This window comes from Frieseomelitta varia, unplaced genomic scaffold (genome assembly GCF_011392965.1).
Source record: "Frieseomelitta varia isolate USP_RPSP 00005682 unplaced genomic scaffold, Fvar_1.2 scaffold_363, whole genome shotgun sequence".
Lineage (NCBI taxonomy): Eukaryota > Metazoa > Arthropoda > Insecta > Hymenoptera > Apidae > Frieseomelitta > Frieseomelitta varia.
The window spans coordinates 85,733-101,876 of NW_025110105.1; the positions used below are offsets into that span (position 1 = coordinate 85,733).

The window sequence follows — 16,144 nt, forward strand, 5'->3', positions numbered from 1 at the left end:
TTTTTTTTACCTAGGATTTTCCATGAGCGTCAGACGCTAAAACGGAGCAACGGAGTTTCCGGCGCGATTGCCGTGGTTTTTCCATGCGCAAGCTTTCGCGCATGCGCGTGTGCCAACGCGCAAGCGTCTGACGATTTAACCTCTTGCGCTGGAATGGCGTGTCACGCGCGTTATGGAATGTCTTTGTCCCAAAGTAATATTTTTTGCAATATTTTTTCAATTTCTCAGTACATTTTCTCAATAACTTCTGTCCAGTGATGTCGTATCGACGAATTCGAAAAGAAAGCGACGAATTACTGTGTACGGGTTTGGTCACTCGTTATGGTCCGTCAGTTGCCAGCGCAAGTAGTTAAAGAAACTCCTTTATCTTTGTGTTAATATATATATATATATAATGGACAATGTGGCTTTTGTTTGCAATTTTTGTGATTTTTCCTACAGCCGACATGTCAATTGCGCGCGTCAGATTTTCGACTGAGCGAAGCATTCAACAATCTTGTTGCATGCGTCTACCACACATATGTATTTAACGTGCATCCGATTAAATCACGAAACATGCACTACAACTTAACTTGACAATAATGAAACAACAATTAACAACGTGTCTTTTAGTTCAGGGAATCTTTGTAACTGTTACGGAGATTTTATCGAGATTTTATCCTAACGAAGCATGTTCGTGGTTTTTCTCCGCGTGATTTCGAGTACAGGAAAACAGGAACGTGGTACTCTATTGCTTCTAACGCTTAACAGAAAGTTCCACAATTACGTAGTTTTTTCAGGAACTTCTCTCTTTTTTTCTTTTTTTTTTTTTTTTTTTTTTTTTGGAATGTTTCTTTTTATTCGAAAGGGAGGTCTGCAATACTTTTTCTCGCAGTGAAATAACACTGTTAAGCAACGTGAGCTTGCGAAAAAATCAATTTGCGAACTGTGCTGGAATTTATCGAACTGATATAAAATAGAACCCCGTCGGTGATTTCGTTACCAGGCAATTTCAATGGGATGTTAAGCTCCCAGGTGTAAACTATGTCCAATAACATTTGTATACCGGCGTCTGACCATTGAAACTAGCCTCGTCAGGATTGGACGAGACACTCATGCTAGAGACCGTGTATTTGTATTCAACTACAGCTGTGCTACTAAATAGGAACGTATCAGAATGGATACCTTGGTATCAATGTCTCATCCGATTCTGTGTGCTGAACACACCGACACGTAAATACTATTGCGTTCTGTTCGTACCGAATGCACCAAACCGGATGTGAAAATTATCATTCAAATCTACTCTTCAAGAATAATTTGTGTTCAAATGGAAATCAAATTGGAATAGAAGAAAGGATTGGTAGCGAAGTTTGAAGGAAACCTGCGCCTCTGACGTCATGTTAAATTAAAACACTTTTCTTTTATCTTTTTATCTACCAAAAACTAGTTGATGTCTACGACTTCTTTTCAAGTTTTAGAATACACTTTCAGAGCTACGTTTGTCTTTAGATTCTGAACTTTCACGCTGGATGACACGTGCCTAATTTTTAAAATTCAACATTTTGTTCCCGAATAAGCAGACTAAAAACTGCAACACTTATATCGAATTCGTAAAATTACACTGACGACGCTAATGGAAATTAGTCAGGTGATTCTAAAAAATTCATAATCCAGACGTCAATCAACGAATCGACCTAAAAAAATCGGTCTAAAAACGTAGAACAGTCGTTAGCATCGGCGGAGAATAACCTGTATTAATGGAAAAACATTATCGCGACATTCGTCAAAAAATGGGGATACGTTTTATTTAAGTGAAAGCACGGGATATTCTTCTCCAACACTGAGAAATTTTCAAATGCCCCTTTAAAAATGACTGGCGGAATGTACGTATATAACACAGGCTTCGTTGCCGGTTTGAATAAATATGCATAAAGCAGCGACCCAATTTACAAAATAAGAAACACGGATCAGCGTGAAATAAATGTTTTAATGATTGTGCATTCACGCTTGCCCAAGTGGCCGCGACCCTCTTCAAACGAGTTAACCTAATTTCGAATTGCCACGGTATAAATTAAGAAGTTCCGATTTAGACTCTGAGAAACACTGAAATTTCCATCGTGGATCGTTCCTTCCCCCACGTTTGTTCAAAATTTTGCCTTTTCCAAGTCCTCGCGTTGGAAACTGACTCAGTATACCGATTTCTGCTTTTCCTTTGTCAATTTTTTGTGTGCTGCTTCCCGACACATCGCTGAACCATTTTCAATGCCTATCCTTTGGATATTTTTACGTTCTTGAAAGTAAAATTGTGCGCGATAAGGTTTTTACGTTGCTTGGTATCTTTTAGGTGAGATAAAGAATAGTCAAATCTTTTATTAGTGGATATATAGATACTTTGAGCATCTTCGAAGATTAAAAAAATCGAAAAGTCGAGTTACGTACGAGAGACAGGTAATTGACTTTGGTATTATAGTCTATCGGGTAACATAATTGTCTGGCAACGATTAACGGTATTTACGAGAGAATGTTTGAAACGGAACTCGAAAATTTTTGGAATCGAATAACTCGCGAATCAATGAACTGTCAATTCCCCTGTCAAATGACAAAGTTCGTAGAATTTTAATTGGGAAAACTATCACGTTTTATATTTGAAAGAAGAAGCTAAGGGTGTGTCGCCGAACGAGCGTAAAAATCTCGCTGACCGACATAAGGGTTGAAAAATAAACCACCGTATCCCGCGTGTAATTCAGAAACGTCACGACTCGAAATGATTCAGCATTCAAAATGCTATTCGACCATCAGTTTCTTAGAAACCTGTCTTTTTTTCTTTTTTTTTTTTTGTTAAAACATTCAACATTACGTAGGTACATAGTTAACCACAAAGTTCGTACGAGTTACGTCACTTTTTGAAACGCACATGCAACAAGATGCAACGGAACACAACGATCAGAGAAAGATAGGAAAGATCAACTCACCAATAGTTGCTGCAAGCCCTGTTGTTGCTGTTGCTGGAAAACGAGATCACAACATAAATTGAAATTAATCGACGATTATTCGATTCATGTTACGCGAAGATGAAACAATCGAGAAACGAAGAATTGGAAAACGCGCAAGCAGAGATCGAGATGCAACACGCACACTGTGCCAAGATCAATGTCCCGCCGCTTGCCAAACGTATGAGTGTAATTTTAATAGAAACAATTGTAAGGAAGAAGCTCACCCCAATAATAGCGTTCAGCTCGGACATCGTGACTTGCTTCGCTCTCTCTACGGCATTGGCCACCTGCTGCTGATGCTGCAAGCCATGCTATCATTATCGCGTCGTTGTCACTCTCGATCGTGAGATTGTACGGCACACGTGCCAAACAGAAAGTCAAAGACTCACCTCTTGTGCCAGGAACGGCAGTAGCTGGACGATTATCGCGTTCAACCTCTTGGCGATCTCGGTCTGCAAGATGTGAACAGAAAAACAAAGTGCAACATCAGTCAGGGGAAAAAGGGGAACGTCTAGATGGGAAACGCCGCGATCAATCGTCTAACTTTTCAATTTTTATTGATAATAGCTGTTAGCCTAAAATAAATGGTAGCTTAATACCTTCTTTTTTTTTTTCTTTTGGAAATTTTATATTGAATGTTTTTGCATCTAGCGTGCGTGAGAAACGTCGGTGGTGATCTCGATTATAGGATCAGTGGAGGAGCAAGGGATGATTATAAAGTGAAAATCGTTGAAAACTTATTGAGAGATTTTTCGCGATGAATTTAATAAAGCCACTAACAGAAAGTATTCTTTTCTATTTCTCCACTGCAAGTTTTTATATCAATCGACGATTAACTTTTACGTATCTCGAAAAATTGCAAATTCAGAAAATATTTCACATCCGACATCTCTTTCGTCGAAAATATTGTTCCTATCACTATTATTGTTATTATTTCGTTTGCTTTGTTATTTGGGGCAATGTCTGTTTCTTGCGGGGACGAAAGATCCCGGCGCAAAATTTTAATTCGGGAAATAAGGATGTGTTTGGAATCAAAACGTAATCCAGTAAACCCATTTCAATCAAATTGGAGAGGCTCGCATACCACTGTGCTATACAAATCTACATTTAAAGCGGATGATCCGCTACTTCTGATCAGCAATGTACATTTGATCCTTTCAACGTTCAATCCGTACGTTGAACAGGCAGGCTAAAATGTGTCGGAATGTTCAGTCCGGCTACAATTAAAGTAAACAGTTCACTTCGTAAAAGATTCGAACGACAATACACCGAGCAACGCTGATACAAACGTGTATCATTGAAATTATCGAACATACGAGACAAAAAGGTTCTCTGCTACAAAAAAAAAAAAGTTTATACATACTCCGGACAAAATCGATGTCGACGTAGGTAGGTTTTATCACGTCGCCGAAAGATTATTCTACGCGTGATAATACGAAGAACTAGAAATAGACGTGAAGAAATATTAATTGTCGAGATATTACTCGAAGTATTAAACGACAGGTGTAAATATTGCAGACGTTTCTACAAGCGTCTCGGCTCTAACAGTAAGATGAATCGAACGCTAATAAATTAAGCAGCACCGCTTATAAATGAAGGAAAATGGAGAAACTACTTTAAACGAGTGCAAGGAACTCGAGCCGCAAAGAATAGAAACTTTCTTAACCACGCTCGTCTCTTTTATCGAGCACAGAAAGAGATTATCACTTCCCAATAAGTACTTAACTTTCCAAACTTTGCTTCGACAGCGTTACGGAGTCGGATTTTATATATTTAATGATACAGTGTAAAACAGTCTGCAGCTTCGATGCAGCTTTGCAAACATACTTCAACAGTAAAATAAATACAATAAAATAAATTTCAGCAAACTCTTAGGAAGATATCGATTTTTAACAACCATCTAAATCGCTCGAATATGTAATATCCACTCACAAATTTCTTCGTCAAAGAACAAAAGATAGAAAAGGAGGTGCTTCGTTGCAGCGAACATATCACGAACTCTTAAAACTCTTGTTCCAACCATTCCAACAATCCCGCGAATTGATAAATAATGGACAAGATATGATCGTCGAAATTTCAACCGATCGACGTCAAACGCGCAGCCAAATAATTCTAATTTTCCAAACAGATCCTTTCTTATAAGAGAGATACTAATTTTAAATTATCAAGATTTTAACATCCGCGGTTCTTGTCATAGCAATTAAACACGACTGGCTATCGTTACCAATGGTCCACGAAAGAAAAGGAAAAAGAAAAAAAAAAAAGAACAAACAGATCTCCACCCTTCTAAAAAAAAAAAAAAGAAAGAAAGAAAGAAAGGAGAAATAATAGAGTTTAATATTGCGATAGGTGAACGCGCGCGTGCCCGATAACACGGACGAATTAATTGAAAAATCGAAGAGCGGGTGCAAAAGCGGCGACGAGTCTCGCGAAAACAACGTGCAAACGTCATGAAATTCGGGGTTAACGTTGCGGCGATCGGGTTGGACACGTGACGAGCGTTCGACACGTGAGCCCGGTTTGTCCTGGACCTAGCCTGGCCGCATCCGAAGGCGGAACCAGAGTCACTCATTAATGCTCGTCGATCAAATCGATTCGCGATTACGCCGACGGCCACGTGACGCGTTCACAATGACTAACAAAAGAAAGGGAACGAACACGTCAGAGGGAGGGGGGGGGGGGAGGGTAAATGATAGGGAGGCGGGAACACGTCATAAAACTCGTTTCGATATTGAAACGCTTCATAATCATTCCGACGCTGAAATATCGGGAACGCAGCCTGTCGAATTTACCGCGTAATTCCGCTGATTTCCGCCCTCTCGATTGCTGCTCTCTTGCCTTCCAGCCTGTCCTTGTATCTTTTTCCAATATTTTAATAACAGGGCCACCGGGCGTCCTCCTCGCGAACGCTTCGAGGCAACGCTTCCGTTTGGACACGCGTGCTCGAAATAATACGCGAACGATGAATGAAAATCTCTGAGTACAATCCAATCGTGAAAATTAATTTTGCTCCAATTTTCTTTTTCTTTCTTTTCTTTTCTTTTCTTTTCGTTTCTTTTCTTTTCGATCTTCGGTTTTCGATCTTGACAGGGTGAATTTTAATCCGGGTTAATTACTGTATCGTGACAACGGACAACTTCACAGACGTACAAAATAAGTAAGTGACTAGAGTAGCTAGAGCAAACGCGTGAAATATTCTAAACGAGATGAATGTCGTAATATTCAGTGGACGAGGAAAATTTCTACTCGGAAGAATCTATTATTCTTATGAACTGGTCTTCAGAAACATCTAGTAATAACATTAACTCGCATATTTAAAGATACTTGGAGATATTAGTGGAAACTTTTACACGTCGGAGAGATATGTAGCGATATCAGGTCAAGAGCTAAAAGATTACAATTTTACAACGCAAGTATTTTCCACACGGCGGTCCGCCATATTACACGATTAATCACGCACGCCGCCGTACAATTTGCAAGTTTCGAATTTTGGATTTTCTTTTTCTCCCTCTCTCTCGAAAGCGTTGGAATAAAAATCAGATTAAAATCGGTCCGGAGGCATTTCGAACAGGCGGGCAAACAGCGTCGAACACTTATCGAACCGCAAACAGTTGACAGACCTATATCGAATCACGGCTAACAAACAACAACATCGGGCATACGCGTCTATTACGCGATTTCGACAGATTAGTTTCAATAATTCAACGAATGCGATCAAATATGTACAGTAATCAACATTACGGAGATCGACACACAATTGGAACATCTATTGTACAGTTGGCTAATATAACGGCCTAATTGCATCGAAGCTTACCAACGTTACCCGATGCACAAATTAATACTCTGTTTGCACAACGATGCTTCATTCCGCGATAATACCACTTTTATACTGCGTTCCTCCACCGTCGCATCTAAACGTTTCGCGTTTTAACGTCGCGAACCGACGAGACACCGACATTTCCAATCGAGAACACATAGACGCATACGTTTAACTCGTGTCCTGAGTGATTTTTCGTTACAATTAAACGCATTGGTGTTTGAACAGTGAAGAGTTTCATGTCACAACGCGTGAAGGTTGAGTTAAATTTCACTCAACGCGTAGAAATCCTTTTCCTACGAAAGGAATCGTTGGAAAAATCCTTATTTCGTTGAAAATTTTAATTTTCTAAGTAACTCCGATATTATTACCTTCAACAAGATCGTCTCATCTTTTACACGTATTTTCTCGTATCTCCAAATCACAATTTCAATGACAATACCTCGTCGTTTTAATAATTCGATCGATGACATTGAAATTCGTCGTCTTTGCACGCCTCTTTTCGACTAAATCCTCGAAGAGCCGACCAATGGAAAATAAATCTTTTGAACAGGACTCGCCGTTGCTGTAATCTCCGTTTGCAAAAAAAAATCACTGCGATCTTAACCAGCGTCGGCGCCGATCGCGAGGGCATTGACGGACGTCGGAGGGACGCGACATGCATCTAAAGCTTCGATCCGAAAAAAATGTCATTATTCCCACGGGGGACAGAAAGATGGAAAACTGCCGCGTCCACGTCAGTTCGATTTCGGCCTGGGTCCGGAGACCGGGAGGTGGCGGAGAAGAAGGGGACGCGCGATGAAAAAAAGCCTCGACGAAAAAACCGAGAGAGAGAGAGAGAGAGAGAGAGAGAGAGAGAGAGAGAGAGTCGCCGATATAGACAAAGACATCCAGAGAAATCCAGATAGAAAAAGACGGAAGAGACCCCAGCCACCGGTCGGACAACAGGCAAGAGACGGGGAAAGGAGGTGGGGAAACACACGCAGGCCCGACCGAGACGGAGAGTGCACATAGCGAGAAGCGTAGGATCGAAAGGGTGGAAAGAGAGGTGGTGTAGAGAGAACGACGACGAGAAATGGGAGACGAGGAGAATTTACGCGCGGCGCGGCGGGGTGACGCGCGGCGCAAGTGTTGTCCGGTACGAAAAAATGGTTATTCCTTCTCGAATGTGCCCGATGCACATGCACATTTTCCCGCAGAACGGATGGTCCGAGGGGTGGAGGAGGTGGAAAAAAGTGAGAGAGAGAGAATGGAGGAGAGAAGCAAGGGGCAGAGAGACACGGAGTGGTGGAGAGAGAAAGAGAGAAAGAGAGAGAGGGAAGAGGGTCGCGGTGGATATAGAAGAGGGTGGTGGTGCAGCAGGGGTGAAAAAAGGGTAGTAGATGGAGGTGGCCGAACGGCAGGAGGAAAGAGGAAGAGGAAGAGGAAGAGGAGGAGGAGGAGGAGGAGGTAGAGAGTAGCGGAGGAGGAGGTAACATTGAGATTAGCAACGGGTAAAAAATCGATGTCATCGCCCCCAGCCCACCGCACCCTCGTTTCGCTCGCTCAACTCAACCCTCTGCTACCCCCGCAGGGCCAAATAAAAGAACTCGAATACACGACCCCTGGAACGCGTGCGTATATGTACGTGTGGGCCGCGGATACCGTGTACGTGTATAAACGTGCAGACACATACACACACACGCGCGCACACATTCACACAAAAACACGCGCGCGCGAAGAGACGAGACGCGCGCGTCCCAGGTTGACGTGCGTGTGCCACCCAAGGTGTACGTGTACACGCGTGTCTGTTGTGCGTGTGTGTACGTGTGTGTGTGTGCGTGTGTGTGTGTGTGTACGTGTACGTGCGCGCATCACCAGAATATGTGTATATATATATATATATATATGGATGGGGCCGAGTGCTGGAAAAGCGACCCCCGACTACCGAAAGGGAGAGAGAACGTGAGAAGCCCGGGGAAGGGAGCAAAGTGGAGTGAGAGGAAAAGAGAGAAAGAGATGCGAACGCACGCGGCCGGATAGATAGATATAGATATATATATATCTATATATAGATATGGATGTATACATGTATCTATATACAATATACATATATATACATATATATATATATACATACATGGGGGCAGGAAGAACTGGAAAGGCAGGGTGAGTTATATGCAATTGGTCAGCCTGCACATTTTTTATCGGGCGCCGGGCGCACCCGCGATGGGAAATGGTAGTTACTCTTGTATCGACGAACGCCGAGGGCGATAGGAATATTCTTCTCGCTGAGGGGGGGGGGGGGGCGACTTTCCGTTTTCCAACAACGACCGAACACACCAAGAATCTACAAGGATAACCCTACTTAACTTACGTTCCCAGACCGCGTACCGAATGAACGACCGCCGTATGCACACCGCCGACGATACACCCGTATATACAACACATACATACATACCTCGAACCTAAAACCCCGAAGAACAATGTGAAACTCAACGCGCGTTGCAACCCTGCACAGCCGAAAGCGTTTCGTTATCGAAAGCGCGAGATCGCATTTCGACTGTAAATCGAACGATTCTCGATCGATCGCGATCTCGCGCGATCGCATAATGAAATTGCGCTCGTTCATCCGCAACACCTCTTCCTCTTCCCCCCTCTCCCTCCCCCCTCCCCCCGTCACCCGGCGCGCAATGAAATTTTCTCCACAAAAGAAAATGGCGGCACGTCTATCCAAGTAGTAAATCGTTGGACGCGTGTAATTGAACGCGGAAGGTAGAGAGGGGGGCATTACCGCGCACCATGTTTTGCGTAACGATGGAAAGTACGGGCAGCATGACGGATTCACGGCATATTGCCATAGATCGTGGCTTAATTGAGCAGGACACAACGGACAGCACGCACAGCACCCGGTCCCGAGGACGAGCCTTTCAATTAAGCGATAAGCGTTATCGGATAGGTGTGCTGCGAACCACTATCCGACGAGTTCTCGTTCGACGAACGAAGCGAGAGCGTTACCGAGTGCCGGGGAGTGTCTACGTCGCTTGTGCATTCTTTTTCAACCGGCCTCTGCCGCCCTTACGCCCTCTTACCCCTTCTAAATCTCAACCACCACCGACGCGACCCCTTGACGCGAGAACCGGTTTATCCTACGCGGTCCGTGCCTTCTTTCATATTTTCCTTTTTCACGGTCGGCTGCGCTTTTCGCGATTCTCCTCCTTTCTCATCTCTCTTCCGCGCTCTCTCTTTTCTTTTTTTTTTTTTTTTTTTTTTTTTATTCAGAGCGCCACACACCATTCGGAGGAAATCTCATTCGCGACGGATATCGCGACAGCGTTGAAGCAGCCGTGGCTCGATTGTTGTCGAAGCACCCTTGAAAATCCAAACAATCGACGGAATCGGGAAAGAGAGGAACGATTAATCAGAGGTAAGGAATGCCCGTTTCGATGGCATTGTCGTCGTGTTTCCCAGCCACAATTGTGGAGTGGCGTTCTCCGAGGCGCGATTCCGGCAACTTTTTAACCTCGTCGAAAACTCACCCTCTCCCCTCTTTCTTTTTTCTCTGCCTTGCTTGCTAGCGTGTGGCTCGCGTTGCGTTAATAAAAGTTTCTCCTGCGGACGCGAACTCGTTCGTAGCTCGGGACTTTTCATCTGGCTGTTCTACCTACCCCGCGATCGCAAAGCAAACAACGCCGAATTACCGATATCAGATATCTTGGTGGCAATATTTCGAATGCAAGACAAGAATGAATGACAAGACAAATTTCTAAGTTACTTAACTTTACGTTTTCTCGCCACAGACTTTTCTTTTCCCATATCTAGCGGCGAAACGAAAGAATTTCATCGTTTTGAGACGCGGAAAAGCACAGCGCAGAATAACAAAGTTACATAAATATCTACATATGTCAAAATTATATATTTAAGAGGGTACTTTTTTGAAATAATAATAATAGTGAAAGAGAAATACTATAGTGAAATAATAGGAATTTCAAAACAAATATCTTTCTATTTGTACTATTAAGAAACTAATCTTTCACCGTACTCAAAATTTGACTTGAGAAATCCATCAGAGTACATTCAGCTGTTGTAAGATTTGTCAGGCAGCTGTCTAATACGCGAACGTGCCAAATTTTTTCCTTTTCTTTTCACAACTCGCCACGTTTCATCCTTATTTTTATACAGTTGCATTGAAATACTTTTTTTTTTCGTTTCAAAAATAAAGAAAAAAAAAGACTGATATCTGAATTGGAATTATCATTTATTTATGATCCCTTAACGTGACAGCACGAACTTGGGTGCAGCGGTGCTGGCACATTTTCAACGATTCATAAATCAACAAAATGACCAGTCCGCCCACACCCCTTGTACAACATTAAATTACATAAAATCGCGTCAAAGTAAACGTCACGAGTAACGTGTAGCGGGATCTATTATATCAAATCCTGCCGTTAAATCACGATCCTTTACGCCTAACTGAAAACAACTAAAAATATATGTATATATATTATTATTTTGATCTCGATGTTGTACATATTATATAACGGGGTCGTGTCTGTTTCTCCGTGTGTCTTATTTGGATCTCAGAAACTATTTTAACCACTTGGTTGCGCTGGCAACTGATTGCGGACCGTAACGAGTGACCAAACCGTATATACAATAAATTCGGTCGCTTTCTTTTTGAACTCGTCGGTTACGATATCACTGGATAGAAATGACTGAGAAGTAATAAATTTATTATTCGTTTCGCCTGTGTTGGTTATACTTAAATAAATATATTAAAACTGAGAGAATATGGCAATTTATGGGACAAAAATTTCTCGACGTGCATGAGAGGTTAAGGGAAAAGGAAACTACATTTTTCTTCCTGAAAAGAAAAATCACATCCTCACTGCATACTAATTTCCAATTATCCACTCCTAAGTGCACAGTAAACAATCGTAGAACCAAAAAAAAAAAAAAAGCGATGCAAGTTTCAAAATTTTCATCAATGACAATGCCAATCGCTTAATCTTATTTACTTCAAGATAATAAAAGTTGATAAGAAAATTACAGAAAATGACAGAAAATTTACAAAAGCTTGCAAACTAAAATGAATATATCTCTGTGACTCGCTAAAAAAAAAAAAAAAAAAAAAAAAAAAAAAAGAAAAAAAATATATTGTGGCCATACAATTCATCGTATCGAGTCAATTCCTCTAAATATCGTAACACGCGGGGCCGCGTGATACAATTATTCGAAGAACGTGGCAGAGGTTGGCGAAAGGAGAGAAAGAGCCGGGGGTATAAGAACTGGGACATTGCCAACAAATTCGAGTTAGTCGAGTAGCGAGTGGTAAAGTGGTGGTTGCGGGCTCGAACGGGCCGGGTGGGAGGCAAATGTCGACTTGCAGCGGTAAGAGGGACGTGGAGAAGGGGGTGGAGAGGGTGGACACGAGAGAGGGTGGAGAACAGAAGGAAAAGAGTCGGCGGTAGCGTACACAGGACTAATGGGAGCGAGAGCGACGGAACGAGCAGGATGAAATCAGAGAGACTCGCCAACGGTGCCGTGGTAAAAAGGGTAAAAACGAAAGGGGGAAGATTGTCAGAGAGAACGAGGGAAAAGAAGAGAGAAAGAGAGAGAGAAAGAGAGAGAGAGAGAGAGAGAGAGGTCTAACCTCGTAGAGGAAGATTGTTTTCATTCGGTGCTCAAATTGAAAAGGAGCGAGGACCGAAGACCGCGATTCGAAAGCCGGCTAAGTGCCGGAGACAACCAAACGGAGGGTGATTTATTCTCTCTCTTTCTCGTTCTACTCAACTCCTCTACCTAAGTTCCTTTCACGCTAAAACGAGGAGACAAAGAAGGGGTGGATGGTGGGAGGGGGGGAGAAAGAAAGAGAAAGAGGGAGGAAGAACGGAAAACTTGAGATTCGTACAAGTGGCAACATAATCAATTTTTCTCGAATACATTTTAATTCACGAGCGTCCGAGGGACCGACTCTGCTACGGTTTTCAGATTTTTATCCCACGTCACCTACGTGGTCGTCGTTTTAAAGAACGAGACTTTTAGCGTCTCGAGAATATACCGTTTGGCATAGTTACGTGTGTCAGTTGGTAAATTAGCTGGTAAGTTGCAAGGTGAGGATCAGTAATCGTTAACCTCTTGCGCTGGAATAACGTGCCAAGTACGTCGAGAATATTTTGCAACATTTTCTCCGTTATTAAATATATTTAAATGTAACCGAGGCAAAACAAATGATAAGTCTATTAGCGATATCGTACCGACGAGTTCAAAAGGGAAAGAAAGTGGCGAATTATTGTATACGGTTCAGTCACTCGTTATGGTCCGCGATCAGTTGCCAGCGCAAGGATTTAAAAAAATGTAATTGTAAATGAAGCTAGTTGCTTTTCAGCAGTTTTAAGTATATTATATAAAACAAATAATAAATTTATATATATATAAAACATATATAAAACAAATTTATTACTTCTCAATAATTTCTATCCAGTGATGAATTCAAAAGAAATAGAAAGCGACGGTTCGGTCACTCGTTATGGTCCGCGAACCAGTTGCCAGCGCAGGTGGTTAATCGATGCGGTTTGGCTAATTTTTGAATAGACACAACTTAAGGTGCCAACTCGAATTTTATTAACTAGCTGTAAATCGTATCAATTTCTCTCAAGCTCGAGGATCCCTTCGACCAATACAAAAAAAAAAAAAAAGACGATAAAAACGATCGAACGGAACAAAGAAGAAACGGCAAGAACGCGCAAGAAAACGGAATCGTCCATGAGTGATTACCTGTGTAATCGGTACTCAATCGGCTAGAACCGAACGAATAATCGCGATTATCGGTTTAATCGGCAAAGTCTGAATCAATTTTCGTCCGGCTCCAATTTCGCCGGTATCGCGTAAACGCCGTAAAACCATAAAAATCAACCCTCACGGTACAATAAACGATAAACTGATCGAACAACGTTCGATAAATTCCACGAGTTGCTGCTCTGTTCGCTTAAACACGGTTCTCGGTTAATAAAAAAGGAAAAGAAAAAAAAAGAAAGAAAAAAAGTGAATTTGGTGAAAAGAAAAAAAGAAAAAAAAAAAAAGAAATCGGCGTAAACACCGGCTGGGGCGGAACGATTATCGCGACTAATTAACCGATCGCCAAGAACCAATAACTTTTCATTTCTCCTCTAATTAGCGTTAGAAGGCACGGAGAGGCCGGTCCTGACCGTGTTACACCAGCGTTCTCTGCAATTTGTCGTCGCCGGTACGCCCGAGGGGGATTGATTTCCTGGCGACCAGCGATTTTCCGTTTCCTACTCTTACTTTTATTACCCTCCTATGCGTCCATTAGCAATTATACGAGCGTATCGAGTAACCACTTATTCTCATTTCCCCCGGCACAAAACAGTATATCGTTTCCGCGCGTTCGAACGAAGGTTAAAACAGACGTTGGGGATTGGAGAGAGGGAGAGAGAGAGAGAGAATTCGAGTCGGAGCACGTTAACTTCACGATCGCGCGACTTTTATCGCGTTAATGTCGTTCGACCGCCGTGATTTTTCCTGTTTCACCTGGTACGTGGCGACTCGCGAATGCAATTCACGTTCGTGGATATGTAATAATTTAATTTCACGAACACACTCGATTACAGCCGGAGCTTCGTTTATACAAACTCGTCGTGGGACAAATAGTTCGTACAATTGGATTCTCAACGTCTGCCAGTAATTTTTTCGCACGTTCATTTTTGACACGAGCTCAGATTCAAACAAGTGGATTCAACGCTATATAGCAAGAGTTATCGAGCGTTGATTGAAACTTGATTCGAAACGAACGAAGTCTATGTAAAGCTCTGCTGCATTATGATTATGCAGATCATTGGTCCAATTTATTTACCAAGTATCTACTTATCAAACGTCATAATTATTACGTTAATCATAGATGATATTGTATTTTGTATTTAAGTTTCATATTCTCCGGGGGTTAATAACAAGAACCGAGTTCAATTAAAAATTTCTGAATCAGACAATTCGAAAATTCGCTTGTTGTCGATTTGAACTCCTCCAAATACACATAAACATCTATAGTCCAATAATTAAAATATAAAATTTAATAAAATTTTAAAATATAAAATATAAAATTGAAAATTGAAAATAATTCCGAAAATACAGAAACTTGTAAGATACTTCGTACATACGAGGCATACTTAGAAGCCAATCACAATGCGAGTTACTTCCCATAAAAAAAATAACTTGTGCCCAGCGAATGACACTATTATCATTGAGACCATCAAGTCAGAAACAAAACAGTTTCGTTTGGTCGAAAAGAGTGTTCCGACAAGAAAAGTATCGTTTGTGCCAAGGCGCACAAATCACTTTTTAACAATCTATCGCTGATCAGCTACCCGATCAGTTCCCCGTACGTCATCACGGTGGAATCAAGCCTGTTCAAACAGTGGAGGATAGATTCGGAACAGATTCCTCCGGTGCAACGCTAACAAGATCGGATCTACCGGCACGGATCGAGCGGCAGACGGTTAAACACCGACGGTCGGAACGAGTCGATTAACCGGTACACGTTTTAAGGGTTACGTATCAATTCGAAGCGCAAATCGTACACGGCAATAACAACGCGGCCATAAAGCATCCTAAGCTAACTAGTTTACCACTTGAGCCACCGGACGCAATTTCGCGCCGATTTAATGGTGGACCGGCCTATTCGACGACGCTCCGCCATCCCTGCCCCTCTTGTCCCCAAGCTTGCACCCCATTAAGCAACGCCCCTGGGTACAAGGGTGAGAAATGATCGGCCGCTAATGCTAATGAATATCAGCTCGTCGTGTCAGGGAGGGTTGTTTCGGAGTTTAGAACTCTCTTCCCTGTCCCCACCCATCTGCGTAGAGGAAGAGAGAGAGAGAGAGAGAGAGAGAGAGAGAGAGAGAGAGAGAGAGAGAGAGAGAGAAGTCTAGAGGTAGTTCGTATGAAACGAGGGGTCGGCAGTCGCTTTTAAGAAAATTGCTGACAGAAGGGGGATGTGGCCCAGTGTTTCCCCTAATTAGCCGAAATTACACGATTTCCCGGGCCAGATGCGGCGTCAACCCCCCTTTTCGTTTTTGCGGCCGGTGACTACCGAGCGGCCGTTAGACACCGTCGGCATCGGCCGACATATTCCCAACTTAATTAACGAGAAATCTTTTGATCCTTAAACTCCTACCCCCTACCTTCCCCCCCCTCCACCCCCTGGTTGCCGCGGCGGTGAGCGCGATAGAAATCAGGCCGACATTCTTTAAGCGGCTGGCTGCCGGCTTAACGTTTCTCACTCACCCTCTCCTTCACTCTCCCTCACTCTCTCTCTCTCTCTTTCTCTCCCTTGGCCGGAAAACTTCGTTGAAAAGAGGAT

General features: G+C 42.5%; 1 protein-coding gene across 7 annotated transcripts in view; it reads right to left on the minus strand.

Annotated features, from left to right (window-relative positions):
* LOC122530898 (protein groucho) overlaps positions 1-16,144 on the minus strand; it is a 131,051-nt gene that overhangs the window by 66,593 nt on the left and 48,314 nt on the right. For 5 of the 7 annotated variants that reach the window (XM_043658287.1, XM_043658286.1, XM_043658281.1 and 2 more), the window contains exons 6-8: positions 3,362-3,424; positions 3,197-3,283; positions 2,952-2,984 (exon numbers count right to left, since the gene is read on the minus strand). In XM_043658287.1, coding sequence (XP_043514222.1) covers positions 2,952-2,984; positions 3,197-3,283; positions 3,362-3,424 — 183 coding nt within the window. The remainder of the gene's footprint in view (positions 1-2,951; positions 2,985-3,196; positions 3,284-3,361; positions 3,425-16,144) is intronic. The other 2 variants (XM_043658284.1, XM_043658285.1) reach the window with 1 other exon arrangement.